Below are 26,486 nucleotides of genomic sequence, written 5' to 3'. Positions count from 1 at the left end.
CTTATGACTAGAAACAGCCAACCGTGTCTAACCTAGGCACCCAACCAATCACTGCTTTAGACATCTTAGGTAGTTGACAAAGTTCTATAACCGTCTCGATTTTCCAGCCTGAGGCCTGGCTTGATAATCTATATACCTATGCATATACACATACAAAGAAGCACATACACGAAAACAATGAAAAAAAAGTACATAGAAAAGTACTTAAGCACTGGCCAGCAGCAAGAGCGGCCATCCAGCATTCTTGTGTGTTGTTCAGATCCAAGTCCCATCTCATCCATCAATCCGAATCAGTCCCATCTTATCATATCATCCTAATTCGATCCGATGCAAAGGTCCCAATCCTAATCCCAGGAACGCCCGACGTACATACATAGCAGTAGCGCTGAAAGTGCAGACAGAGAAAATAACGATAATCAATATCAATATCAACATCACGCAACGGGTATTATGTACTGTGCTCAATGAGCATAACGTAAAGATAAAAATATACACGCCCTGAGAAGAAAAAAGGCCAAAAAGAAAAGAAGGCGCATTTTCAAGTCCCACTAACATCCATCGCTAGATAGTCCGAATCGACCTCCTCCCGCCGCCGCAGAAATGCAGCCTCCTCGAAGTCGCCGTCAACATCCATGGAGAATGGATCTCTGTTCTCCTGCTGGTCCTCCCGCGTCCTGTTGTCGTTGTTCCGGAGAGGGGAGAAGACCCGCCTCTGCTGGCCCAGTCTCGGGGAGAGGATGGTCCGTCCGGGAATGTTGCTGTTTATGGATACGCGGTTGTTGAAGGAAACGTCTTCCTCATCGTCTGATAATTCATCGTCGTAGGTCCGCTTGTGCGGGTTCGGTGGAGGGAGAGAAATCGACGATGTGGTAGTGACGGACTCCTGGCTACTTGACGGCAGGGAGAAAGCGTCTCCTTCATCCGTGGAAACCTGGTCCGAAGGAGTCTGCCCCGCCGGTTCGGGGAACGACTGCATAGCGAGGTTTCCAATCTTGTGAATGCCGCAGTATGGTGCGAGCTCCGCGTATGACGTGCGGGCGGCGCAGTAGCCCAGACGACCGGTAGAAACGTCACTCGACGACGAGGTGGTTGACGTAGTGGTAGTAGAGGAAGCTGAGGCTGCAGCCAGGGCATAGACGCTTGGCTTCAGCGCCTCGGTCTTGTATCCTTCCGGAACGGACTTGCGGATGCGCATTCCAACCGTCAGGAGGGAGGCCTGGACCTTGTGTGGGAGGGCAGGGGTCGCGGAGAACGTGGGCGACGAGTAGTTGTTGTGGGAGAGACGGATGTTGTTGTCGTCATTGCTACCGTCTGCTGAGGATGAGGAAGAGGAGGAGTCTGTCGTCGAGGAGAAGTAGCTGGTAATGGGCGGTTGGAAACGTCGACGCTTGGAGAGAGGATTGTTGATGTTGTTGTTCAAAGCGGGCTGCTGGGTCGAAGTCATGATGATGGTGACGATGACGATGTTGGTGTTCCAGCACAGACCGATCCTTATCGATAAGGAGAATTTGATGGAGGGGTATGGGGATTATGGGGTCGAGAAAAGGGCTTGTGGAATGCAGGGTGAGTTGTCAGATCAGAAATGGGCAGAGAGACAGATTGCCCGGGAGACAGCATGGCCGACGGGGAGGCTGGGGAAACGCGACGCGGCGTCCAAAGACGCGACGCCAACACGCTGCCAATTTAACCATCTCGGGTATAACCTTCCAGGTTTCGGAGTTAGGGCTTAGGGCTAGGGCTGTGTCCTAGCCATGCTCATGATAGGTAACTCTCAACACTGCTATCTTGCCATTCCACTATCTTCAGTGCTAGATACCCGCCTGGCCAGAATCCTCATCAGATCGGGATGCGCGCCGGCGCTTGATTCAGTCAATCCCACCAATGCCATTCACATTCTATCTATTTAATCTACAGTACATGTGATCCGACCCGATCATGCCATGGCCAAAACAAAAAAAAAAAATAACTAATAGCTAGCCACTAACCTAGGCAGATACATAGTTTAACAGGCGGTAACAATAGTCCCAGATCATGATGCCAAAAAAGGAACAAGAAAACGCAACGCTCTCAACTCCGTAAAAAGTTTTCCCATGCAACGCTTACAGCTCATCCTTGCGACTCGCCTTAGGCTTCTCCGTCTCCTTCTCTTCGGCCTTCTTGTCGTTCTTCTTCCCCTTCTCCGCCTTCTTGCCATTCTTGCCGTTCTTTCCATTCTTCTTCGACTTGGCGTTTTCGCCTCCCTCCCAAGACTCGAATCCTGCGCTCATCTTTGAGGAGATACGGGACAGGACGCGTTCAAGCTCGCGCAGATGTGAGTCAATCTCCGACACTGTCAGGGCCGGGTCGTCGGACTCGGTCAGCTTCTCCTGAAGCGCCCGCTGCGTCTCGAACCACGTGTTGACAGATTCGTAGACCTTGGTCAGGGAGGAAAGGTCTGCGGGCGTGAACAAGGAGTAGGTCGGGGTGGCGGGTTTAGAGGGAGCGGCTGCGGTCGTCGCGGATGTGCTGGAAGAGGAAGAGGTGGCGTAAGCGTCGTCATCGAGATCGGCGAAGCTATCCGTTGGGGACGGAGTCTCAGTAGAAGGAGAGGAGGTGGGTGAGGCGCTCGAGGCTTCAGTCACGGATTCGCTGGCGGATGTGGCGGATGTGGATGCGGAGAGAGACGAGGAGAAGGCTTCTTCATCGTTCTTAATCTGCTTCTCCATCACCTCTGTGATGGCCTTGGCGCTCTTCAGCATCTCTTGCAGCAGCGTCTGCCGCGTCGGTCGCAGGGAGTTCTCAGTCTTCCTCCTCATGGCAGGGTCGACAATATCTTTCAAGGACTTCAATTTGTCCTGGAATTCCTTCCTCTTAGCGTCAGAGCCCTCTCCGTATAGCCAGTCACTGGTAGTCGCGAGTTGCTCGTTCAGGACGTCGAGCTGGTCCTTCTTGATGGCCTTCTGAAATTCCTCGTCCTCCACCAGATCCCGACCGCGGTAGATGAATGACTCCAGTTCGTTCAGCGCCTCCTCGCGCAAAACACGCTCAAGGTCTGAGGCATCGAAGGCAGCCAGACGGTCCTTGATGCGACGCAGTTCCTCGAGAGATGGAGCCGGGGTTCCAAGCGGGGTCGATGTCAGGCCGATAGGGATAGTCTCCAGCTTGGTCTTGGGCTCCGGGGTTGCATTCTTGGTCTCTTTGGCGCTGCTAGTAGAGGTTGATGTCTCAGAAGTGGTCGCGGTCGGGGTGGACGATGACTCTCCCTCCAACGTAGTCGATTCGCTGGGTTCATCCTCAGCCTTTAGCGGCTGCTGCTGTTCACCCTTCTTCGATCCCAGACCAAAGAAACCCTTAACATCGTCCACGACACTACCCTTCTTCTCCGGGTTCTCCACCTCGCAGCTGACGGAGCCGCTGAGAACCTCAGGCAGGCCGTCAAGGGGGCTCAGACGGATGATAAATTTGGTAGTAATGTTGGCGGGAGTGCATCCGAATTTGTCCTTGAGCTGCTCGGTGGAAGCGGTGAGATTGTTCGTCTTCACGCTTAAAACAGGTGCATCGACCAAACCATTGTCCTTAGGAACCTGCTGGTAGAAGCTAAATCCGAAGTCCGCTACATTCTTCACAGTGACCTGCTTCTCGGCCCCAACCTGTGAAGTAGGGGTGAACAGCTTCTGCTGTCTCTCCTTGCCGTCGGAAAGCCACTTTAGCAAGACTGCGTAGTTGGCCGCGTCAGAGCCCCGGATGTCCTTGACTCTGAAGCTGGGGCTGATGGCGGCGCCCTTGAAAGCAGCACCAAAAACAGCTGCTTCATCGGCGTTTACGCTTGTCCTGAGTTGGGTCGAGTCTTTGCAGACGTCTTCCAGCTGCCTCTGCACGAACGGTGTTCTCACGGCACCACCGTGCAGAATTACAGACTCGATATCGCTTAACTTCAGTCCTGCCGCATCCAGAGCTTGCTGCAGAGGTGCACTAACACGTTCTGCATGCTCTTCGGCCAGCTTCTCGAATTCGGAGCGGGTGATCGTGTACTTGAAGTTGAGATCCTCCTGAAAGAGTCCCTCAAAGGACGTAGCCGTCTCCGTGTTCGCACTCAGAATCTGCCTGACCTTCTGAGCATCCCTCCATAGCCTCGCCATGGTCTTCCCATGCGCCTTAACATCCGCTGCATTTACTTTCTTCTGCTCGCCGAACTTCTCGACCATGTCGTCCACGATAAGCTGATTGAGGGCATCTCCACCAAGGGTCTTGTCCCAGCCCGTACCAATAACCTGGACCTCCTGAACGGTCTTGTTGAACCGTCCCACGTCCTTGACTGTCCGGCTCTGGAAACGCAGAACTGAGGCGGTTGTGGAGCCGGATCCCATATCGTAGACCAGGTGGTACTCCGGCTTCTGTCCTTCAGAGACACTCGGGAACGTGCGACTGGTCGCGTAGTTCAGTCCGACAGCCAGTCCATCGCTGATCAATGCTTCAACGTTCAGGCCCGCCAGCTCCGCTGCCAACTCAACGGCCCTCTTCTCCTCCGCCGTGTAAAATGCAGGGTATGTGATAACAGCGTCCCGGATGTTCGACCCTTTGCCAGCCATAGCTTCCGCGTTGGCCTTCAGCTGCTTCAGCTGCATGGAAAGGAGTTCCTCAACCAGGAACGCATCTTTGCCCTCAGCTTCGCCCAGTTTCCCGCTCCGCACTCCAACGGTGCCACGCTCGCCAGGGGCACTTTCAAGCTTCACGGCAGGGTACCGGCTGCTGTACATTTTGACAATCTCATTCTCGCCTCCATTGAAAGGGAGGCCAAGCAAAACCTTCAGATTCGCGTAAACATCGTCGGGAAACCTTGGTGCGAGAGCCAGCGCATCGCCACCGTAGAACCGCTCGGGAAAAGGGGCATTGGCTTCTCTTGCAGGTTTGAATGCAACGGCCGCAGACTCCTTCCGCTTCGAGTCCTTAGTGAGGACAATTTCGAGGGGAATCCCGGGTTTCACCAGCGCTGCTTTGAGGTACTCGGTTCCGAGGTCGATACCAAGGACCGCAGAACCGACCGCAGAGGCAGGAGCAGGAAAGCAGACGAGGGAGAGGAGAATGGGAAGGACGAAAAGCGTGAGGATCGGAGAGGATGTGAGAAGAGGGTTGAAAAGGGTCCGCGACAGTCGTTGGCCGTGGGGAGCCATCATGTATTACTATAACCGCTGAGACGGGAGTCAGTACGAGGAGCTTCCACCGGACATTTACGACGGACGTACCTCAAGGGCGGTATGTAAAGAGCAGCAACAATAGCCTCTTCCAGCAAAATTATGCCGCACTAGAGAGTTAGATGTTCTGTGGCCGCAACGCAGATCGCCTGGCCGCCCGCGGAGCTTCAGAAGGGGGCAGCGCGTACGAAGGCGATACCAGCGGCAGCTACCATGTAAGAAAGGCAGACGCTGATGCGAAGCGACAGACGAAGGAAAGGGACAGACAGACAAATGGATCTATAAAAAGCAAGCCATCCAGACCAAAACCAAACTGGCCACCTGGCACAGAATTCCTCTACTGGTGCTTCCAAGCTGTCACTGTCGAGCCCGAGTTCCGCGCTGAGGACACCTTGTCCGCTGCGGAGTAGTGCAAACATGCCTGATGTGAGAATGTTTGCATCTCCGTGGTGCAAGGCACGGCTTGGCCCGCATCATTCCTCCCAGTTTAGCGCTCAGTCCCTACAGAGTACTACGGAGTACGAAGTATGCCAGGTACTGGACTAGCGTCCAACATGTCCAGCCTGCATTGGGCATACATGTTTCAGAAGTGATATTAGGTACCTAAATAGATACATACGCTCACATATTGGCCGAGTTTTGTCGAGGGAAGCGGAATCGCCTAATCACTGATCTGGACGATCTGCAGAGCAGAAAGCACCGTGACGCTATATACAAAAGTACGTACACAGTGTGTAGATAACTTGTAGATGCATTATGTAAATAGCTGTGGCCAAAAATTAGTTACTGACCGTCACTCGTCGGAAGTGTGCGCACAGCCCCTCATAGAAACACCTTCCTCATCTAAAGATCAACCCTTTATCGAAGTTGCAAGATCTGGGACTGTAATGTACACAGTCCAAATCATTCGCAAAAGATTTCACTTCGAATTGGCCGGTCACCAAGTTGCCAAGAGACCGCTCTGCGATTAGCAACCAAGGTATATGGCTGCGAGACGTCAACAGAGATTACATGCCAAGCGGAGATAAGGGAAAAGCTTACCGTTCGCGTAGAGAGCGTAACTGTCTGCGTTCATGACAGCCTGACTGCTGTTGAGACTTGTCGAAGAAGCGTAGCCATACGCAAAGTCCTCAGTACCGGGCTTGTAGACACCAGGCGCGTGGGTGAACTCGTGGAGGGCAGTTGTTGCTTGGTCCTGAGCGTGGCAGGTACTGGCCAGAGCCGGCAGGTAAGTGTAGTAGATGTCACAGTTGACGATAGTATTGTACGAAGGCACAGTGTAAGCGAGGACATTGGTAGTACAGTAACCGTACACATCGTTGCAGTAGTACGTGGTAGACCCTGAAGAGTTCGAAGATGCCTCCCGTGCAACAGCCCGAAGACGGGCAGCTACGGTGTGGCGAGTAGAGTTATCAGTCGTCTTGAAGTACTCGCTGAACTTTGAGGCTGAACCAAACTCGGCCGCGTCGGCAGCCGCGTTGGCAAGAGAGGCAACGTTTTTGAGAGCCGTGATGAGTGCGCTCTGTTTGCTTCCAGAGCAGGAACTAATGCTAGTGCGGCGGTTCAAAGGGGCAAGTGCTTTAGAGACAGTGGCAGCAATGGCACCGTCGACATCAATGGTCAACTCATTGGACAAGTATGGGATGTAGCCGGCAATATCAGTGCCATTAGCCGTGGCGTAGGGAACAGCCCCCTCACTACGGATAGTTACCGGGCCCCCACTGATCAGATCGTAAATTGAAGCAATGTCAAAGACGTCCTCGACAGTTTCGCTGGGAGCCAGTTTAGTAAAGGCATCCCGGGAGAGGTCAGTCGACTTGTAGTGGCGCAAAATACCCTCAAACTGCACTTCAGATCCTGGAAAGACGTAATGTCAGCGTCGAAAAATGCACTATTTGATCAGCAGAACTGTGGAATTCCTCCTTACCATCGCGGTAAACCGTTACTTTTTTGACCGGAGCGTCGTCCTTGAAGAAGTTCAGGTGAACGAAGGACAACTCGTCGCTGCCAGTGTTCTGCACCACCGCCTTGACGAGTGTGTTGCTGACCTGACTCAAAGTGATATCCAGGGAGGAGGGAGCACGTTTCACGTCCACAGCAGTGGGAAAGGCAATTACAGGTACGGAAAAGGCAACCAAGGCCTTTATGGAAGCAACGAACCGCATTTTGACTTTGAAACTTGGTGGACTTGCTTGAGCAGATAGAGCGAGTGAACCTCTGACTCCCGTGAGATAATAGGTACTTAATCGAACGAGAGAAGATTTTTCTGGACAAGAAGAGCAGGATGGACAGAGGGCTGGAGAGGAGCAGTCAAGGTTGATTTATACGGCCGAGGAGGGCCTGTATTGTGTCTTCCGGCAGCCAGCAGTGTGAAAAGTGTTTCCCTCTTTGGGTTTCACGAGGTCTCTCTTCCCATCAGAAGTGTTACTCTGCACGCCATCTGGACTCGGAAGAAGAAGGGGGTTTGATTCAAGAACGGGACTTTTCCTTAAAGCAGAAGGTAGCAACCATCGACGACCGTTAACGACCAATACAAACCGTTCACAGGTCCAAGCACTCAGCTTGGCAGGAGTGGCTCTGCATTTTGCACCCACACCTAGAAGACCCGAAGTATACGGTGTCTCTTGGCCTCTAGAAAATCCTACCACGTTGGAGGTCCGCTGCACGAGGGGATGGCAACACCCGGCCATTCCGACTTGATAAGATGAACCTGGACTGGTCCATGAGGCGGGGTACATCTTCGTTACTGGACAGCTCGAAGCACCTGGGCTCAGGACCAGGAAAGCCGTAGCAAAACCGTCCAGCCTCTAGAAGAAAAGCAAGCTATCAATTCCCCAGACTGGTGCTGCAGAACTTCAACCCCGGGGGCCTTGAGGTCATATCCGGGCCGTATTTGAACCGCGCTGCTATGGCATGGAGCCATAGGAGCCTGCAACGGAGAGAGCCGATAAGGCGCTTCATACCTAAACTTCATCATGATCGGGGGGTTGCTCAGAAACCATCCAGCAGGCACAAAACGGTTTTTTAGGAAAAAAAAAGGCACTAAGGCGGTCATAGCAGATCCACAAACCATGTAGAAAGATGCGAGGCTTGAGACAGGGGCTTTAGGTGACAAACCAGTGAATCCAGGCCTCAGGGCCAGGGGTTTTAGTGCTATCTATGTGGACTCGCGCCACAGGATAGCGCCTTGTCAAGGTTGCCGGATGAAAAAAGAGGGGCAGACGACTTGACGACGAAAGACATATGATTTTGCCTCGCATGTCAAACGAGAGATGATATGGGCATGGATTAATATGATGCCTTGGGTATCTGATAACAAACAGGTGCAGACAGGTGCCAGGCCGTCGATCGCGGGCGGAGGGCATCGGCGACCACGTGCCAGTGAAGTCACGGGCGGGTGCGGGGCGGATGTTCCTGAGGTTCCCGGTGTCTCGGTGTCTCGGCGTGGCTTCTGGGCGCGACGATCGTCGGAGCAACGGCGGTCGAGAATCGCATTACAATAACTCGAAAATTTGTTCCACTCCAGCATGTGTCCACTACTATGCATTCACCCGATAGTGTGCTATCTTAGGTAGTCAAACACGGAAAATCCTCTGTCCTTTGTTTTCAAAAGAGGAAACTCATGTTCCATTCTAGCAGCAGCGACTGGCAACTCTAACTTACATTCTCTGCACTACAGTTCTTCAAAAGCGGTCGTACAAGTGATATGGAGAGAATGATTGGTACTCTCCGTGAATTATGGTGAAATGAACAGAAGACATGACAAGCTGAGTCGCGACCTTTGACTGGTGGAGAGCTGTAGATAACCTTGTCGATCGATCTTCGTTCCTCCCTGGCTGTTGCTACCCTAGCAGCGGCCTTCGTTTGCTACGGAATATTAAGTACACGCCTAAGAGGGTATGTACGGAGTACATATATGGTTCATCGTCCTGACAGGCCGCTTCGGAGATTAAAGGCGCTTAGGTGATCTCGCCAAGCACTTTGCATGCAAATGCGTCCCTTCAGCCACCAAGGGATCAACTAGAACCTTCGTAGAACGCCGCTGGAAATCTCCGCGGGGGATCTCCAAGCCCGGAACCTTGTCTCGTCGCCTCGTGGGACAAGTGAGTCTTCAGTCTAGGCACATGTTGGTGCCTCCCGACACGCCCAGGGTGTGATGGATTGATCAACCCGTCGACTAGGCCCAGATCACCACTTCTATAAAGCACACTCTACTAACCCTTGGAAGACATCTCTTCGACTGTAGTATGCAAAATACGATCTAGTTGAATTCCGCCTACTTCTATATCTATCTACTAATCTTGATGCCATCGTCGAACTTTCACTGGAAGCGACTCCTGCTGAGCATCTCCGCTCTCCTAATCTCCTACCTCATTGCCAGCTGCCTTCCCGCGTGGTCTTCTTCTTTTTATCATCTTTTTGTCTGGTCTTCGTCCTCGCCCTCGGTTAGCACAATGATGGATCCATCAACCGCCCTGCAGGTAAAGATAACATCTGCAGTGCCTCAGAATACGGACGTGCAGCAGGGCCCTACGACTATTAAAGTCAATGTCTCCGTCTATAATTCTGCAGACATCCCACTTACCCTGCTACGGTGGGGAACACCCCTCGACCCAGCGTCCGGCGTCTTGGGTGTCTTTGAAGTCCGTAGCCTCAACAACAACGGCAACGACGATGGCCAGGTCCTACAGATGGACACCATCAAATTATCCCGCAAGCTGCCCCCAACAGTCGAAGATCTAGTCGAGATCCCAGCAGGCGGTGCCGTGGAGGCTGCTGTAACGCTTCCTCCCTTGCAGCTGCACGCGGGGCGGGAATATAGCGTCGTGACGCGGGGACGATGGCAGGCCGTCTGGGAGGGGAGGATGAGTGATGTTACGCCGGAGAAACTGGAGACGTTGGCTGATGCCAAGGCGGGGGGTTTTGTTTCTGATAGGGCTGTTGTGAAGGTAGGGTGATTAGTTGGGTAGATTAGGTATCTCTCGCTTTTCTCGCTGTGGCTTTTTTTTTCGTACATTTAGTAGGTACTCTTCATGTCCTTACCAGGAACTACTCCGTACTACCTACTTAGGTCGGGCGGGTTGACGTTCTTAGGAGAGGGATAACCGTCTCTTCCCCTGAACTTTCCAGAATGATATATGGGTTATCTGTCTAAACCTTAATGATGTACATGTACTGTATGTGTTATGCATCATTAGTATCGATATCCATTAGTGCCAGTCGGATCAATCACACATCCCCAATCCCCTGTAGCTGCAAGATACCTACCGCCTGGGCAATCAACCACGGCATTTTCGAAATTAGTCTATACCACATACCTTAGCTCCCGAGTTCCCTCCTACGCAAGTCCGCCGGGAAGCCGTTCTCCTCCCCAGTCCTTGGTTCCTAGACGGTCTCAACAACAGCCCTAGTGCTACACTACACATCTATCCCATCTCATGGACTAGGTAGCCATGACCGTGGCAACATCCGCATCTATCCACGGACAGTAGAGAAAAGAGAAAAGGGAAAGGTAATCTTAATCCTTGGCTCCTATCCTACAGCGGCAATTCTGCATGTGGATACGTCAGAGAGGATCTGAGGTGAGCAACAATCCGGATAGCCTAATACGATGCAACATGATGTTTCTCTTCTGCCTTCCCCCTTTGGTTCCCCCCTCATCCATCCATACATAAGGCTCCATAGAAGCTTCAAACTTCACATCATGCACTGTAGCCTGGCAGGGCTGTTTCGTAGATGAGTTCACTTATTATTTGCCTGTTCAATCAATCCAGCCAGGCTTTGTCCATTATCTTGTCATCTCAATCAAATAGACGAAGTGCCTGGGACGCCGAAATACGATCCGAGGGCCTAGGTCTCATAAGCCCCCGGATCACACCAAGGAGAGGTTTGAGAGTTGGCTCATGGACCCTTTCGTTGAATTTTTGTTCTAGTTTCGACAAGGGATGTTGACGGTCTGCTTACAGAATCAGCTGTGTTGGATTCTCAAGAGCAGAAGCAGGACACGCGCGATCAACATTCTGGACAGACCAACAAACAGACAAAAATTGACAGACTCACCTTCCTGGCGTTCCAGTCCATATTGGGGATTCAGTCGCATACAGTCCCACTTTGGCTGCCACTCCGTGGGCAACTTCTCCTCCACAAATCAATCATCTGTGCAATCAGAACATCGTCGCCTCCTAGGTACCAAAATGAAATTGTTCCAACGAACGAATAAATTTTTGGTAAACATCAGATATGTCAATAATCCCCTTTTTCTATAAGCTGGGAGTTGGACGTGGGGTAGAGCCTCCTCACTCACCATACACCCTGCACGCCACAGATCAACTCTATGACCAAAGCGTTCTGTGAAAATTATCTCCGGGACCCCCAGAGGTCCCGGTTGACCAAGCGTTTCAGGCTCTACCCCTTGGAGGAAAGACTCTCCAAGATCGATGATCCGAAGATCCTCCTCATCTTCATCCACCCAATCATCCCACTCCGCCGCCTTTACTAGGTGTTTTGGTAAGCCTTTGGCTAATGGCTTGCCGTCAAGGCGTACGAGTTCTTCCCATTCAGGGGTTCCGAGGACTTCGAAGAGGTCGTTTTCTTCTGTCATATTCGACAAACGGCTGCAGCTGAAGGCGATGTTTCTGCCGCTTATATCCTATCAAGAGTCAGATATAGACGATAAGGGTCAGGGGTGATAGGTAGATAAGATAGCTTTGAAAGAAGGTATGAAAGAAAGTGGAAATAGCAATGAGATGGGACCCTCCCTGTCCTTACCTCCATGTCCCAGACCAGCCTCATGGATAAAAGATATGGCTTCCAGCAGCTGTCTCGACATTCTAAGGATAATTTCTGGCTCCAAGTAGTCCCCAGAATCATTACAGTCCCGGATAACTGTATTAACGGAGGGACCAAGCAACTCAAATACCAGACATTGGTGGCTTCCGTTAGGTCCTTGGTGGATGAAGTGGTCCAGTAGCTGAACGATATATTTAGAAGAGAGGTTTTCTTGTTGGCAATTCTTTCCAATAGTTGTATATTGCGAAGTTCTTCGGATCGCTGCGTGCTATCTGCGGTCATGATTTTGATCGAGACCCATTGATTGAGTCTTTTGTAAATCCGTAAAAAAATTTTTTTGAAAAACTTGGCGATGACACACTCTCTGCCCTTTGCAAGCCAAACAGTAGAAAATCCTCCCCACCCTAACTTGTGGTGTATTCTATAGCGGCCATCTTTGAAGGTGTCCCCAAGGCATACCGGGTGGTATCCACTAGGTTGATATCTCGACAACTCTTCTTGGTTGTAAAGAAGGTTACAGGGGCGGTAGACAGATAAGTCCTCCATAACTGCACTAGGAAATGGAACGAGAGACAAGCGAGAAAACAAAAAAAAAGGAGGCAAAGTCTTGATTCTACAGTTGAAAGGACAACTGAACGGACTGACTGAGATACTGGAAATGTTGTTCTCGGCTCAAGCACTTACAGTACTGTGCCATACCTTTCGTCACCCCCTCCCCTGCTGCCTACGGTCTTGGCGGATTGCTATTCTATAACCACATGACTTTGAAGCCACTGGAGGGTACATACTTGGACACTGTGATAGGTCACAGACTGTAGACAAAGCTAGCCCAGATCACAATATAGCAAAAGCGGCGAGAGGTAAGTGACTTGAACAGGGTGAGGGGATGCCGAAAGATATGGCAACCTACCTAGTGTAGGTGAGATGGCACTACAGTTGAAGCACCCAGCAAAGGTGATGTTGATAACGATACACAAAAGAATGGCATTAATAATGCTACTGTAAGGACCGTAGCTGCTTCAGGCTATAAAAATAAAGCAAAGAGGTTTCAAAGAATAGAAATCATCATAAATCATCTTGCCCTAAAAAGAAGCCTTTCCTCGACATAATCACTTGACATGTACATCTCATCTCAACTTATCATATAGAAGGACCGTAGGATATGTTCACTCCAAGAAAATTATTAAATTAACCAATGAAAATAAATGGACATTTCACCTTTCCTCTTAATAATTCAACGCTAGTCTCTGTGGTTTCTTTCTGCTTGGCCTCCAGTGGATTGTCAGAAGAGCTTCGCTTACATAAATCTGTCGGGTTTAGTACCTCACCAACTGAGCAAAAAAGGCGGTAGATTCAGAGGATCTACCAACCTAGAAAAGGGCGATAAGAGCGACCAAAGCAGAAAGAAGTCCGGTCTCTGGTCTACCGAGCGGAGCGGCAGCGCCAGTGAATAGTGGCGGGGCTGAGGCTGACGACGGCTGGGAGGAAGTCGGTGAGGAAGCTGGAGGAGGCGAGTAAGATGGAGGTGTCTTAACAGGTGGTGGAGAACCTGGAAGAGTCGGGGATGACTTCCATGGCGGCGGAGGACTGGTAGTCCCAGTCCCGATTGGAGGTAGAGGTGGAGGTATGACTGTTGGACAAGTTGTGACTGTTGTGATGGTCACAGTCTTCGTCTCGGTGACTGCCTTCGTGTACGTTGTCGTGCCACTTGTGAATGTGGTGGTTGTGACTATGAGAGTGTTATCAACAGTCCAATGTGTGAATCGGTACGATGCTTACCAGGACAAGTTACGGTGGTGAAAGTGGTCGTAATTGTCGTGACGGTTGTAATTGGAGGCTTGGTGTGAGTGTGGGTAGGCCAAGTATGTTCGGGATGACTCCAGGTGGGTATAGGCCAGGTGTGAGAATGCTCCTCGGTATGAGAATGTTGCGGCGGCCACCATGGGACGGTCCAAGGCGTATGATCGTCCGGTGGTGGAGTGTGCGGCCAGCCCTCGGTCTGACACTCCGTACCTGGAGGATTGTCGCCTCCATCGTCCCCCGGAGATCTTTTTTCGATAACACCCGCAAGCGCAGAACTTTCCAGCGCAAGTAAAACGAACGCTGCTGCTTTCACCATAGTTCCCTATTCAGCGAATGGGAAGGGTACCTGGGATGCAAGATGCTTTATCGAGGTTTCTTTCGAATAGCAAGAACGAAAGGATGCAGGAACCGTAACGAAGGAGTTCCTTAAACGACAGTTCTTTCCATCAAGGAAAGAAAGATCCAAGGACAGCGCTGCAGTGGAAGAACGGCGAGTTTATGTACTGGTTGCTGGTGCTATCAGTAGCATTGCTGCCGTAGTACACAGTGGGTGATGTCAGGGACTAAATTTGCCAAGTTTCTCCTCCTCCCATTTGCAACGATAATTCGTGTCTGCCAGCTGGCGGATAAGCAGAAGCTTGTGTTAGTGGAAAGCTGTTCCTCTAGGTACCCCTGTTGCAAGCGAGCCCAATTCGATGGATGGAACTAAATCCCCCTATTAATGACAGGGATAACAGAAAACTATCAAGGAAATTAAGGCTGACAGCAGATGCACTCAACGGAAGCGATGGTGGCACCATCCACTAATAGGTATGATGGAATCTAGCACGGATACACTAGAGAGAATTTAGACCCCAGCAGACAAGAATCATGTTGGACTCGGCCTTCTGTCCTACGTGGGGTGCATTAGACCTATGGCAAACCACCCCGCGCCGCAAGTTCCTATCCACAACTGAAAGGCAAACGGTTATAAACAGGACCAGGGCTTAGATCATTGACCGATACCTCAGAGGTAGGGAAATTCTTCGACAAAACCTGCATGTTTCTTCGAATCAAAGACATTTTGTCTGTCCGTTATGGAATGCTCTCCAAGATTTAGAAACTCGCGAGACCTTGTTAGCAATAATCTCAATGTAAACAAATGATCCGTGTAGACCGCCATTGTCAGATACACAATGGTTGCATTCCAGTTAGCACGTACCGGAAAGTAGTCGGTACATGAAAGCCACTCGCTTGTAGACAGTAACAGCACCTAGGGGACGCCAGCGTTGTCTATTTCAAAGCATATCATCTGACTCAAAAGCTGTAGCGATAATAAAGGGATATGGCGAGCAGATAGCGAATATCTCCTAACCCAGATACTTCGAAGCCATGAGATTCAGAACAATTTAACTTCTCATACTCCATCAGACAAAGTGCAGGGATATAGAAGCAGGAACAAACGCTTGGCTCGGTCCGGTTGCATTTAGCCAAGGCTTCAAATAAGCGAGTTTACTTCCCATTGAATCAGTTTCACTGATGTTCTCGCAGCAAAGAAAGTTCGTGATCATGAGCACCTGCAAGGAAGCAGGAACCGCATCGAATGAGAAGCATTTTCAGAAATTCATTGAGAATTCGCCCGTCCAGGACTAGATTGGGCAGACAAGGCACGCAGGGAGAATTCTTGCAACATCGATGTCACTTCAGGGATGGAGTAGCAACGGCTACTGTGTACAACATGCATGTCGACAATTTGGGACTAGAATGTATCCTACGCCCCTCATCTATGACGTTTCCGAGGTTCCCGGAACAAATGGTTGCTGGTAAACAAATGCAGCAGTCGTGGGTCTCAACCGACAATGAGTCCGATGTCCAATGGCAGGTCCAGGCCGAGAGCCGGTATCGAGGCGGCCATTTACCTCCGATGGAAGCGGTGATTGATGCCATATGGCTTATCAGGATATTATGGTGATATAGGAGGCGTGAAGTCTAGGGGATGGTGGCCTGATTTCGAATGCAAGCCTGCAAGCCCTGGGTTCCCAAATACGATGATGTCTCAGTCTGCAGGCGACGATTCGTCCAGACCGACCAGGCGGGGTTTCAGAAACCCCGCATGCAGCACACAATTTTATATTATGAGCTGTCAGTCACTCCGGCAACAGGGAAAGGCAGTCCTCCAGGACAACTTACGGACACACAGGTATGCATGGGTTTAGGCTCAATCATAGAGACGGTCCTCAGAATAGAAGCAAATGTCACACGGCCGTGAGGTGTTTTTAATTAAGGACCTAGAAAACAGGAAAACTTGTTGCTTGTCAGTTCGAGAACAAAGAATGATAATGTTAGCGAGATACAAGGTGGAAGATGTCCTTGAGCGGACGAAGACGCTTCCTCTGGTGGGTCACGACCGCCTGGGCCGCCCCGGGGTAAGGCGTGTGGACAGACCCGCTAACTACGGGGTAGCACCTCTCCGTGGTACCTGGGACGCAGATCGGCACGTCACGGCAAAGAACAGCTGGGGAATGAATCCGATCGTCGATGGTTAGGCAGACATATGTGGTTCCTTGTCTGTAGATTGATTTGGCGACTGCCGGAGAAAAGCAAGATTCCATATCATCGTCGTCATCAATAACCGCAAGCTGGTGGGATTCACGATACAGCAGTCCTACACACGAATTGATTACCATGAGATGGCCAATCATTTAATCGACTAGTCGTGCTACTACAGTCGGATCTGAGGCGTGAGTCCATAACCCCATACGACGATGCCTGAAATCCCCGTCGTCCAGGAGTCTATCACGCGCCTTGGAAAGTGATTGGTTCCAGGCACAGTGAATAGTCGGTCTTAGAAGCCAACAAAACGATCCGTATGATGGCGCTGCTGGAAATGGTCTTGGGTGAAGCAGGCCAGGATTTCTTAGACATCGGATATGTAGGCAGTAGTCTGTTGCAGCTCGAGCACGCGACTTTGCGCCTATCTCCCACAACCAGGAAAGTTACTAACTGTGTAGTGCTCACTACCGTCCATCATGGTAGTATCACTGGTGTTGCCCTTCTCAGTCCTCTCCAGTGTCCGAGTCACTGAACCATCCTTCCTCATACGACTCGCGAATCTCTCCCAAGCCATTTGTCAAGGCCTCTCTTTCATCCACCGCAACTACTCTTCCGACCAGCGTCTGCAGGGCTTTCATTCTGTCTGCTACCCGTGAACTCGCGGTCAGTGCGGCATGGATCTTGACACCAGCCTCGGGGTCAGACGTAGAGAACACATTGCGGGGATAGCTGTCGAGAACAGGAAACCGTAGCGGTGTATGGAACCTAGAACGACGAGAGAGACAGACAATTAGCATTAATGCCATAGGAAGAACTTGATATAGTTACAGTAACACCCCACATAGTGCCTTAGCGGATGCTCGGAGCACTCTTTGCACCGTGGGCAGATCAGGTATCAATCAACTGGACTAGGATATAAATACGAACCTCTCGTAAATGGAACCCGACTTGAACAGCCGGCGCTTCCTGGCAAGACCCGGATCTTCTGCAAATAATGGTTCCTCTTTCTTCTCTGGTTCCAGACCACGGACAACCTCGACCTGGTTGAAAATGTGTGGCTCCCCAGTGCGATCATTGTATGTAAAGTTCAGGTCGAATTCTGTCTCCGGTTCATCTTCTTCTTTCACTTTCTTATTGAGTCCTAGATTCTCCAGACCGAAGGATTGCTCGGATCTGGACTCCTTGTCTGGGATAACGGAAGATTGTAGCTCAAATACTTTGTGGACTCCGCCATCACCCGCCAACGCTGCTTCAATGTCATGGTAGCCGCGAAGACGAGCAGGGAGGGTGATAGTTTCGACAGCAGAGACTATCAGAGAGGAAGTATACCATTCTGATCCTGTATCAATGTTCAGGTAACTCGGGAGTGGACGCGGTGGGTCTATAATGGGTGTATAGATGGACGCCTGCGGTGCCATTACATAAATAGATCTCGCCACATTAACCGTCCGGAGAATTTGCTTTTGCTATATGAAGATCAGTAAATGCAAGTTTACAAGGTCTTCTCAACAGGGGTGTATCGTGACAACTTACTCGTTGGACCTTCGCTCCGTCTTCAAGAGCCCATACCCAGATCCCCGTTTTACCATATTCATCCCTCAGTCTGTCGACATACCTAGCGGCAAAGCCTCCCCAAGCATCGTCCGCGCCTGTAAATATTTGAAGCGCACGCATCTGATCGCACTCTTCCGCAAACGGCCTAACGTCCCTATCCAGCAAGTCATGCTCTTTGTCCAGTTCTCTGAACAACTCTTCGCCAATACTCCAGTCTTCAAAGGGCATCAACTTGGAGTTGAGCTCATAATCGTTCAACTGGACAATTGACCGCGGATGGTAGAATACCCGGTTGAAGTCAGACCAATAGCGGACTGTCTCTGGGCTAAGTGGAGGTGGCGGCAGTCCCTGATCCAGGCTCTTTTGGTATTCACTTTGAGGAATCTCTGGTTCCCGCTGCACAACTTCCTTTCCGTCCCTGGTCACAAAACCTCAGTCCTCTGCGCCCGAGAACTACAACCTGGTGACCAAGAGAACACGAAAAAGAGCTACGCACCGCGAACTCACCATAGACCTCGTGGGATGCCAGGCTCTTCTTCGAGCTCGTATAATGCGTTGTATTTGCGGAGAGAGCCGAAACCGCCCTTCAGATCATATATGACTGTTCTGGGGGTGAAAGTCTCCGCTCCGTCTGCTCCAATCCCGGGGCGGAAATGGATGTCATGATTTACTGGAGACTCTTCTTCCCCATTGTATGTAAAATATGACTCCTGGCTTGACATCAGTCCCTGCACGAATAGATGTTGTACGTATAACTTGTAATGGGTATTACCTGCAGATTCCAGAAGTGGGTAGCCACATAGTTGCTCCGCTGGCCGAGCTGAAGTGTAATGATTTCGTGCATGATTGGAAACAAGAGGCTCTAACTCTAGTATCGAACTGGTAACGAGAGTCTGCTAAGTTGTAGTAGCGCACAAATCAAGTCTTCACAACAGTCAGAAATAATGTCGCGCACGCTCTCTTCGTACGGTACATAAAATAAGAAGCCATAAATAGATAAAGGTTATATGCTAACGCAATATAGAGAGCAGAGCAACAGCACACAACGCTATCTTTAGACCGTCCCGCACGGTGTCGTCAATTTCGGTGCCCGCCGAACGGATCGGCAGCGACAGCCGAGATCAGGTGACCGAACCGTCAGCCTTACCCCAACCGGAATCGGCCCGGTTGCGCAGGGCAACGGCCCCGGTTCGCGCCAGCCGATAAACACAACGTGACAACCGTCAATAATCAGCGATCTGTCGTGTGGGCCGCAACATCAGTGCGTCGAACGTCTCCGATCACAACACTTTTCCAGCATCCATCCGCAAGAATAGCAATCCCGCCCATCTGTCATGCTTGCTCTGAGACTTGCTTGACCCTACGTGAATCGACTTATTCCAAGAAAAAACACATCAGCAGCGATGGAAGCTCCATCGCTCAAGGCGCCCACGTCCCCCGAGAAAGCACCCCTCCGCCCTGTCTCTCCTGAGCGTATAAACCAGCAAAATCTCTCGATGTCTAGCGATCGCCAACAAGCCCAACGGAAAAACTCAAAAGCCTCGTCGGACATTCAGTCCAAGGTTGCCTCTATCAGCGGCCTTTCGCGTGCCGAGAATCATGGCTCCGTACCACCCTCGTCAACGTCAGCCGCACTTCAACGCGCCATCCTTGGCCGCGAAGAGGCCGAATCAGCCCTCGCCAAGGTCACATCTCAGCTATCTGAAGCCCAAGCCCGAGAACGCCGAATAAGTGAAAGAGTCGAGTCTCTATTGGAAGAACTACGCGCTACGAAGGAGCGACAAGCCCATGAGAGGTCAGTCTTCGAGAAGGAAGTGAGAAAGGCTAGGAAGGAAGCCTTCCGGGCGGGTTCGAACTTAGTCAAACTGCAAGAAGACCTGAAACTCTGCAGAGAAGAGAATAAGGGTCTCAGGGATGAAGTTAAAGTTGAAAGAGAAGCCAAGGAGAGAGCCCAGCAGGAAGCCTCTGAGAGTGCCAACACCATCGCCGCGCTTAGTGAGGAGAATAAGAGTCTGTGGGATGAGGTCAGGCTTGAAAGGGAAGCCAAAGAAACAGCCCAGCAAGAGGCCTCCGAGAGCGCCTCTGCCCTTACCGAGCTTACTGCGGAGAACGAACATCTAAAGGATGAAGTCAGGGCTGAAAGAGAGGCCAAGGAAAACGCCTGGCAAGAAGCTTCCGAGAGCGCTTCTGCACTTGCTGAGCTTACTGCTGAGAACGAACATCTGAGGGATGCAGTTAAGGTTGAAAGGGAGGCCAAGGAACGGGCACAACGAGGAGCCTCTGAGAACGCCTCTGGACTTGCTGATCTTACTGCAGAGATCGAAGGTCTGCGGGATGAAGTCAGAATTGAAAGACAGGCCAAGGAAAACGCCCAACAAGAGGCCTCTGAGAGCGCTTCTGCACTTGCCGAGCTTACAGAAGAGCTCAATGTGCTGAAGGAGAAGCTGCAATCCTTTGAGACAGAACAGCAATCGCGCGCTCTTGAAGCTCACTCTAGGGAGACACAGACGGAGAATTTTGGGAGACAGTCGCTTGCACAGACCAACCTCGTATCCCCAACGCCTGCACCTCAAGGACGGAAGAGAGGGCCAGATGACACTGACAAGGCGCAATGCCTGGTCCCTGAAAACGGCTCCGCTCAGTATGATGGTGAGACACCGCCGAAGAAACAGAAATTGTCACACCGTGCTTCTGCCGAGGAGGATCAGGAGGTCGAAATACCTGATCCTGAAAAAGATTCGATGGAGGATCTCCGATGGGAACTTCAATGGGAAAGGCAATTGAGGCTGAAGGCGGAGGACATGATCCATTTCATGAAGATGGAATGCCAATTCAAGCGATGTTCCTGCCGACTCGCAGAGAGCCAAGGGACCAACTATGTCCACGATGTGCAATGGGATGAGCGGTCCAAGACGGAATATCTGGAAGTTGAGGTCAAGCATGAAGATGACATCGCTCCCAAGCTGATGTCGTCTCATTCCGTTCCCGGAACCCCCATCCAGGAGTCAATGCCTGCCCCGGAAGCTGGTAGCAGGGAAACCGGGCAGGAAATGGAAACACCAGAATGGGTGACAACTTTCTCCCCCAAAACGGGAACATTTCGCACCGTACCATCTCCAGCTCGTCAGCCCTTCCAACGACCAGCAGGGGGGCCTCCGATCCCATATCAACCCTCGGACCGGCACTTCCAGTCTTCTGTTCGCGAGGCGTCGCCACGACAGACCATGTCCGTCCCGGGAATTGAAGTGGATCATCACTACTCAGAACAACATCCAGACGTCGAGACCACGGGATTTGAACATTCTTCACCATCCGCGACACAAAGATCAGCCTCGCCTCTCATGCACCATGATCGGTTTCAGCCACGTTACCGGACACCTACCATGGAGCATGAGGCTGAGAGGGCAATCGAAACCAGAGAGGATGTTGTCGTAAAGACAGTTCCACTGCGGCCTGAAGGTGATGACGCCCCCAGCAACCCTTTCTCCAACATCCCTGGGACCCCAATCAGCCGAGAAGAGGCGCTAGCACAGATTAGAGCACGAAGAGGTAGGGCCCGCAGCGTAGCGAAGGGATCTACTAGCACCAGCGAGTCCTCGATGTACTCCGGCGGAATGGGGATGACTCCTATGAGGGGTGCTAGGCGGACCCCGGGCTTCCAGCAGACCGACCCAAAGGGGGCAAGCGGTCTAGGGGAAAGATACCACCACATCAATGCTCCCGCCGGGAAGTATTGATTGACTAAGAGAAATCCTTTCAGTTGACATGACGATGGGTCCTTTTCTTCATTTGCATACTGTATAGCGATTATTCTCTCATTTAGCTTTGACATGGGCTCAGCGCGTGGGGGGTGTTTGCCGGATTGGATTTTACCTTACGACCCTTTTCACTTTTCATATTTTTTAAGTTTTTCTCTGCTTCTTTCTTTTCTCCCATACATCCCACTTCTCTGACCCCTCTTCCCTTTTTCCTTTTCTTGTATGTCCGTTTTCTGCTTTTGCCTTTTGCACATGGCGCTATTTGGTGGGACACTGTCGACAGATGCAGGCGCATGGGTTTTGCAGGCACATGCTTTTGCGATGTAGGGCAGGTACGGATCACTCGGGCCACAATCGTTTTTTGGAGTTCATTATTCATTGATTGATTGCGTATTGTTGATTTATTGAATGCACAAACTTTAAGGACCTTTCTTTCCCCCCGCCGTTCTGTTGGATGTCTATTTTTGCTTATTAGGGATGTTTTGGGTTTGGATATCAATAGCTGTTGATTGGGATTGTCTGTAGTCGGTTATTGGGTTTTGGTTTGATGGATAGCGTTATCACATACCCCCTTGTCGTTTAGTTTTAGTTGCTGGTTTTTTGCGCTACAGTTCAATAAAAGTGGACTTTTTGTCTTCAGTATTTTTTCACCTTATGATTGGTTGGTTTTGTAAGCTATTTTTTTCTTGATTTGTAGATGACTTTTTTCTTATTATCCAACGCTATGAGGCATTCGGTCCATTGTGGTTTTATATATTGTGTGGATGTAATAGTATATTATCTTATAGGAAACATGCTACCCTTCTGTACCTGGTACCAATCGCTGCAACCAGATGTCTAGACACTTTTTGTGGCTGAGCGTTTACCCTACAAGATATTACATGCGCACGTACTATATTAGGTAAGTATCTGGTAGCTCTGGATATCTCATCCCGTTCTCCTTCGATGATTGTCGATCACAGAACTGAAAGCTGAACTGAACCGATTGACTGCACATATTTAAGTACCTAGGTAGGCAGAGTAAATAAACTATGGCATGCTATTATTTACTATATATCTGTAATTGGTAGATAGACACATAGACAGATAGACAGATAGACAGACAGACAGACAGACAGAGGCTCTAGGTAAGGAATGTCACAGATTTATTTATTTACTCTCATTAATTAGATGGTCTGTGAGGTGTAAGGTAAGGTAGGCAACAACATGATCAAAGAATCGGGATCCCGCAGCACTTGATCCGCGTGCCGTCGACGTGGGCTTTCCGACCCCACCAGAGGTCAAGGAGCTCTTCGACAAAGAGGCGGTCCGCGGCGCTCCAGAGGTCGAGACCCATCTGGGTCATGTCGGCCGAGGTGATGGTCACGGGTGGGAAGTCCGATTCTCCCCGCTTGGTCCCCGATGGGAGCAGTGATGTGTTGGGGTCGTCTTCTTGTTGTGTCGATTCTCGGGTTACCATGACGCCGTCGTCTTCTTCGTCGTCGTTGTCTTCTTGCGCTGGTTCGTCTCGGTAGCCCTCGTCAGCAGCGTCGTCGTCATCGTCGATATCGGCATTGTCCTGTCGAGCAACGGCGTCCGAGAGTGTCGTGAAGATCTGCGTCGTGAGGCGGCGGAAGTAAGCTACGAGGGCGACCTCCGGCAGGTCCTGGCTCCGCTCGGAGAGGGTGGCGGTAGAGCTGTCCATGGAGGCTAGGAGTCTCGTGTCCTGCTCCACTTGTTCTTCTTCCTCTTCCGTGAGGCCGTCGCGCTTTTCGCCAGCTGATGCCCACCAGATGAATGATGTGTAAGCTAGCCGCGGCCATGAAAGTGGCTCAACGATGGAGCTGGACGAAAACGTTGATGAAGCGTCTGATTCGTCATCGGGCTCTGGGTCTTCTGAGACGAGCTTACCGGAAAGTTGGCGGAGGCCGTCGCGAAGCGTCAAGAATCGACGAGCATCCCGTTGTGTGGCTTGCAACTGGGTCGGTTGAGGCGGTTTCTGGTTCCGAGATTTCGGGGGCACGATGATGATTTTCGGATAAACCTTCTTGGGAGCGTTTTTAGAATATGGCGGAGGTAGCGTGACCAGGATATCGTAGAGGTCGGATTTAATAGTCAACACATTGTCAGTCGAGCAAGCAATCCAACTCTGATTCTTCTCAGAGCCTGCTGGGGGGTTTTTAAGGGTTGAAAGGTAGGGTATATCATGAATCCCGACATTGAAAAGTGGAAGGGGTCGAAGGGGCGGCAGGTCTTCCGAAGGGAGCAGTGGAAGAAGTGACTGAGGTAAGGAGGAAAGCAGAGAGAGGTCGTATACTGGTTTGACATTAGTAAAAGATCGCTGATAATATGTAAAAGAGAACTACATACCGTAGTTACAGGCTAAGTGAACTGGGGCTTCCGTAACCAGCAGAATCCGCTTGCGCAGCAAGGCAGCTCTATACAGCGGGAATACCAGAGGTCCAAAAGAATCTATAAACTCGGGAAGTGACAGAGCAGGATGGTATGGCGCCAAGGCCGGCTTGGTCATTTCCAACGCTGTCACATCGCTCAAAGCGCGAATGTGACGGAAACTCTCCGGACGCTCTCCCTTCGACTTGGACCTGAGGCTAGAGGGTGACTCGAGCGGAGACTCGATCAATGTAGGGGAACCATAGTCCCGAGCTTTATGGAATGTTTCCCAGTAGTCGACGAGGGGTTGCGTGTCGCTCGGGTCGTCGGCCAAATTCCTGCCACACGGGGATCTGTAAGTCTCAACTACCAGGACTCTAGTGATTCGAGGGAACCAACTGTGCCAGCTGTTTAAGCCCCGTCGCGTGTCTCCAGCCCTTCCCAAGCCTGCCTGAGCTCAAAGGCACAAGGACTCCGACAGCAAACATTAGCGCATTGCGCTCGGACTCGGCGGCGGGCTTATTGACGAAAGCACTGATACCGGCATACTTGTCGTGAACGAAGTACCTAGAGTGACATATTTCTCAGTCCCTTGTTCAGCAACTAAGAGGCAAGTTGGTGAAACCAGGAAGCATACACTAGATCTTCCGTGACGTTGTGTAATCCGGAGGGCAGCGACTTGTATTCGACAACACCTTCGAGTTCGACTGTTCCACCCCGCACGTCAGCCTCATCCGTAGGAACGAGTCACAAGAGAATGACACACCATCAGGCAAAGATCGTTTCCAGGCAATTACATATCTGTGTGCATTGGATCTCTGTCAGTTGGGGACTCCCATGAGGGTGGACCTGCAGCTCGGGGATAACTGCGTACCCGGTCTTGATGTCGAAGCGGATGAGAAACAAGGCCGCGATGCCAGGCGGCGACTCCAGCGGAGACGCGTTCGCCAGGTCAAGTCTCAGTGACTTCCGCCTGCCGGAATTCGAAGCCATTGCAGGTCTGGGTGTGCTGGAGGGAGCTTGCAGGCTCCATGAAGTCTGGGCGATAAGACTCGAGTGGATGATGGGATCATCGGCCTGGGCTGTCGTGCTAAGGCGGCGACGCCCGCCGAGCCGCCGTCCACGGCCCTCCCTTGCGGACACGCGAGCGCCGTGGATCGAGTATGCAATAGATCAATTAGATCTAATAGATGCAGGAGGCTTTTATCTACGACAAAATCTACAACGCACAAGAGGCTCGACGGGAGCTATTGTTTTTGGGTCTTCTCTATCTCCGTATTATTTCCCCAATATCTTTTCTCCATCTACCCGCTTCTCCTCTCCTCGCAAACACCTTGTCCAAACAGAACATTATAAAAGACCTTAGACAATGGTCACAGCAAACGGGACACAGTCCCACCCCCCTCACCCATACTACCCAATTGACGCAGAGATTGTTGGTTACCTTGCAAATGAATACTCCGTCTTGACACTCCTCGTTTGCTTCAGCGCCGGGTGCGCGGGCGTCCTGGGGACGGCGCTGGCCATTGCCAGTCGTTTTCGCCCATCGATGAGCACTGCAGATAAACTTGCAGTTTTGTGGTTTGTCCTGTGTGAGTAAATCCGGCGGATATCAATATATCTCGAGTCTCAATGCTTACGAGCCATTACAGCGGGAACCCTGCACTCGTTCTTCGAGGGCTATTTCGTCCTGAACCACAATCGTATGGGACCGGCCCAAGATCTATTCGGACAGCTGTGGAAGGAATACGCTCTATCCGACTCCCGGTACCTGACTTCCAACACCCTCGTCCTCTGCATGGAGGCCATCACCGTTGTAAGTTTACTCCAGCGCGATCATTTCCCTGTAGACTACCTAGCAATTGAGATCGTGGCTGATGGATCCTTGTCTGCTTAAAAGCTCGTCTGGGGTCCTCTATGTTTTGCCGTTGCGTACTTCATCACCGTTCGGCACTCTCTCCGCCACCCCTTCCAGATAATTGTGTGCATGGCCCATCTCTACGGCGATGTCCTGTACTACGCTACCAGCCTGTTCGACCACTACTACAACGGGCTGTCGTACTGTCGGCCGGAGGCATATTACTTTTGGGTCTACTACTTCTTTATGAATTTCCTCTGGATCGTGATTCCTTTCCGTAAGTTTCCTGTCCCTGGAGAGTAAACAAGGCTGGCTTTTGCAGTCTACTGAGACCATGTCAGATTATCTCTACGGGAGTATCACTACGATTTCGAACGCCTTCAAGTCATTGGACAAAGCAGCTGAGTCGCGCAAGTCCAAGTGAATTTATATATGGTTGAGGACGGCAAAAGCGGCCGCATCTTGTGCCGAACAAGCACGGCTCTGGTGGTCTGGCGGTTTGTTTTCAGCCGCTGGAAAGCGATGATCTACAGTACATACGATTCGCCGTGAAGCGAATAAACACCTGATCTTGCATGGAGATAGATGAGTGATCCTTGCCATCTCTATATTCCCAAGAGATCGAAGCATGGCTGCCGTGTCACCGCCCCG

At 51.1% G+C, this 26,486-nt stretch overlaps 9 protein-coding genes across 9 annotated transcripts; 3 read left to right on the top strand and 6 right to left on the bottom strand.

Moving 5' to 3' along the window:
* Positions 1 to 538: 538 nt before the first annotated feature.
* On the bottom strand, positions 539 to 1,444 carry VTN00DRAFT_9170 (uncharacterized protein; the record flags this gene model as incomplete). The annotated part of the gene is made up of 1 exon (XM_069436101.1): positions 539 to 1,444. The coding sequence occupies one exon, from the start codon at positions 1,442 to 1,444 to the stop codon at positions 539 to 541; it is 906 nt and encodes a 301-aa protein (XP_069284755.1).
* Positions 1,445 to 2,099: 655 nt separating this feature from the next.
* Positions 2,100 to 5,150, bottom strand: VTN00DRAFT_9169 (uncharacterized protein; the record flags this gene model as incomplete). Its single annotated transcript, XM_069436099.1, has 1 exon — positions 2,100 to 5,150. The coding sequence occupies one exon, from the start codon at positions 5,148 to 5,150 to the stop codon at positions 2,100 to 2,102; it is 3,051 nt and encodes a 1,016-aa protein (XP_069284754.1).
* A 988-nt stretch (positions 5,151 to 6,138) lies between these two features.
* VTN00DRAFT_9168 (uncharacterized protein) lies at positions 6,139 to 7,336 on the bottom strand (the record flags this gene model as incomplete). Its single annotated transcript, XM_069436098.1, has 3 exons — positions 6,139 to 6,158; positions 6,213 to 7,028; positions 7,099 to 7,336. The coding sequence occupies 3 exons, from the start codon at positions 7,334 to 7,336 to the stop codon at positions 6,139 to 6,141; spliced, it is 1,074 nt and encodes a 357-aa protein (XP_069284753.1).
* A 2,289-nt stretch (positions 7,337 to 9,625) lies between these two features.
* VTN00DRAFT_9167 (uncharacterized protein) lies at positions 9,626 to 11,670 on the top strand (the record flags this gene model as incomplete). The annotated part of the gene is made up of 2 exons (XM_069436097.1): positions 9,626 to 10,120; positions 11,497 to 11,670. 2 exons carry the CDS (start codon positions 9,626 to 9,628, stop codon positions 11,668 to 11,670), a joined length of 669 nt encoding a protein of 222 aa, XP_069284752.1.
* Positions 11,671 to 13,330: 1,660 nt separating this feature from the next.
* VTN00DRAFT_9166 (uncharacterized protein) lies at positions 13,331 to 14,079 on the bottom strand (the record flags this gene model as incomplete). Its single annotated transcript, XM_069436096.1, has 2 exons — positions 13,331 to 13,689; positions 13,740 to 14,079. The coding sequence occupies 2 exons, from the start codon at positions 14,077 to 14,079 to the stop codon at positions 13,331 to 13,333; spliced, it is 699 nt and encodes a 232-aa protein (XP_069284751.1).
* Positions 14,080 to 16,798: 2,719 nt separating this feature from the next.
* VTN00DRAFT_9165 (uncharacterized protein) lies at positions 16,799 to 18,693 on the bottom strand (the record flags this gene model as incomplete). Its single annotated transcript, XM_069436095.1, has 5 exons — positions 16,799 to 17,060; positions 17,223 to 17,761; positions 17,829 to 18,267; positions 18,357 to 18,559; positions 18,622 to 18,693. 5 exons carry the CDS (start codon positions 18,691 to 18,693, stop codon positions 16,799 to 16,801), a joined length of 1,515 nt encoding a protein of 504 aa, XP_069284750.1.
* Positions 18,694 to 19,252: 559 nt separating this feature from the next.
* On the top strand, positions 19,253 to 21,586 carry VTN00DRAFT_9164 (uncharacterized protein; the record flags this gene model as incomplete). The annotated part of the gene is made up of 1 exon (XM_069436094.1): positions 19,253 to 21,586. The coding sequence occupies one exon, from the start codon at positions 19,253 to 19,255 to the stop codon at positions 21,584 to 21,586; it is 2,334 nt and encodes a 777-aa protein (XP_069284749.1).
* Positions 21,587 to 22,817: 1,231 nt separating this feature from the next.
* VTN00DRAFT_9163 (uncharacterized protein) lies at positions 22,818 to 24,970 on the bottom strand (the record flags this gene model as incomplete). Its single annotated transcript, XM_069436093.1, has 6 exons — positions 22,818 to 23,902; positions 23,957 to 24,315; positions 24,377 to 24,544; positions 24,615 to 24,684; positions 24,744 to 24,778; positions 24,852 to 24,970. The coding sequence occupies 6 exons, from the start codon at positions 24,968 to 24,970 to the stop codon at positions 22,818 to 22,820; spliced, it is 1,836 nt and encodes a 611-aa protein (XP_069284748.1).
* A 376-nt stretch (positions 24,971 to 25,346) lies between these two features.
* Positions 25,347 to 26,259, top strand: VTN00DRAFT_9162 (uncharacterized protein; the record flags this gene model as incomplete). Its single annotated transcript, XM_069436092.1, has 4 exons — positions 25,347 to 25,569; positions 25,630 to 25,793; positions 25,878 to 26,112; positions 26,177 to 26,259. 4 exons carry the CDS (start codon positions 25,347 to 25,349, stop codon positions 26,257 to 26,259), a joined length of 705 nt encoding a protein of 234 aa, XP_069284747.1.
* Between the last annotated feature and the right edge of the window lie 227 nt (positions 26,260 to 26,486).

Source organism: Thermoascus crustaceus (assembly GCF_041956765.1).
Source record: "Thermoascus crustaceus strain CBS 181.67 unplaced genomic scaffold VTN00scaffold_7, whole genome shotgun sequence".
In the NCBI taxonomy this organism is placed as follows: domain Eukaryota; kingdom Fungi; phylum Ascomycota; class Eurotiomycetes; order Eurotiales; family Thermoascaceae; genus Thermoascus; species Thermoascus crustaceus.
This window is presented reverse-complemented; position numbering and strand designations above follow the sequence as displayed.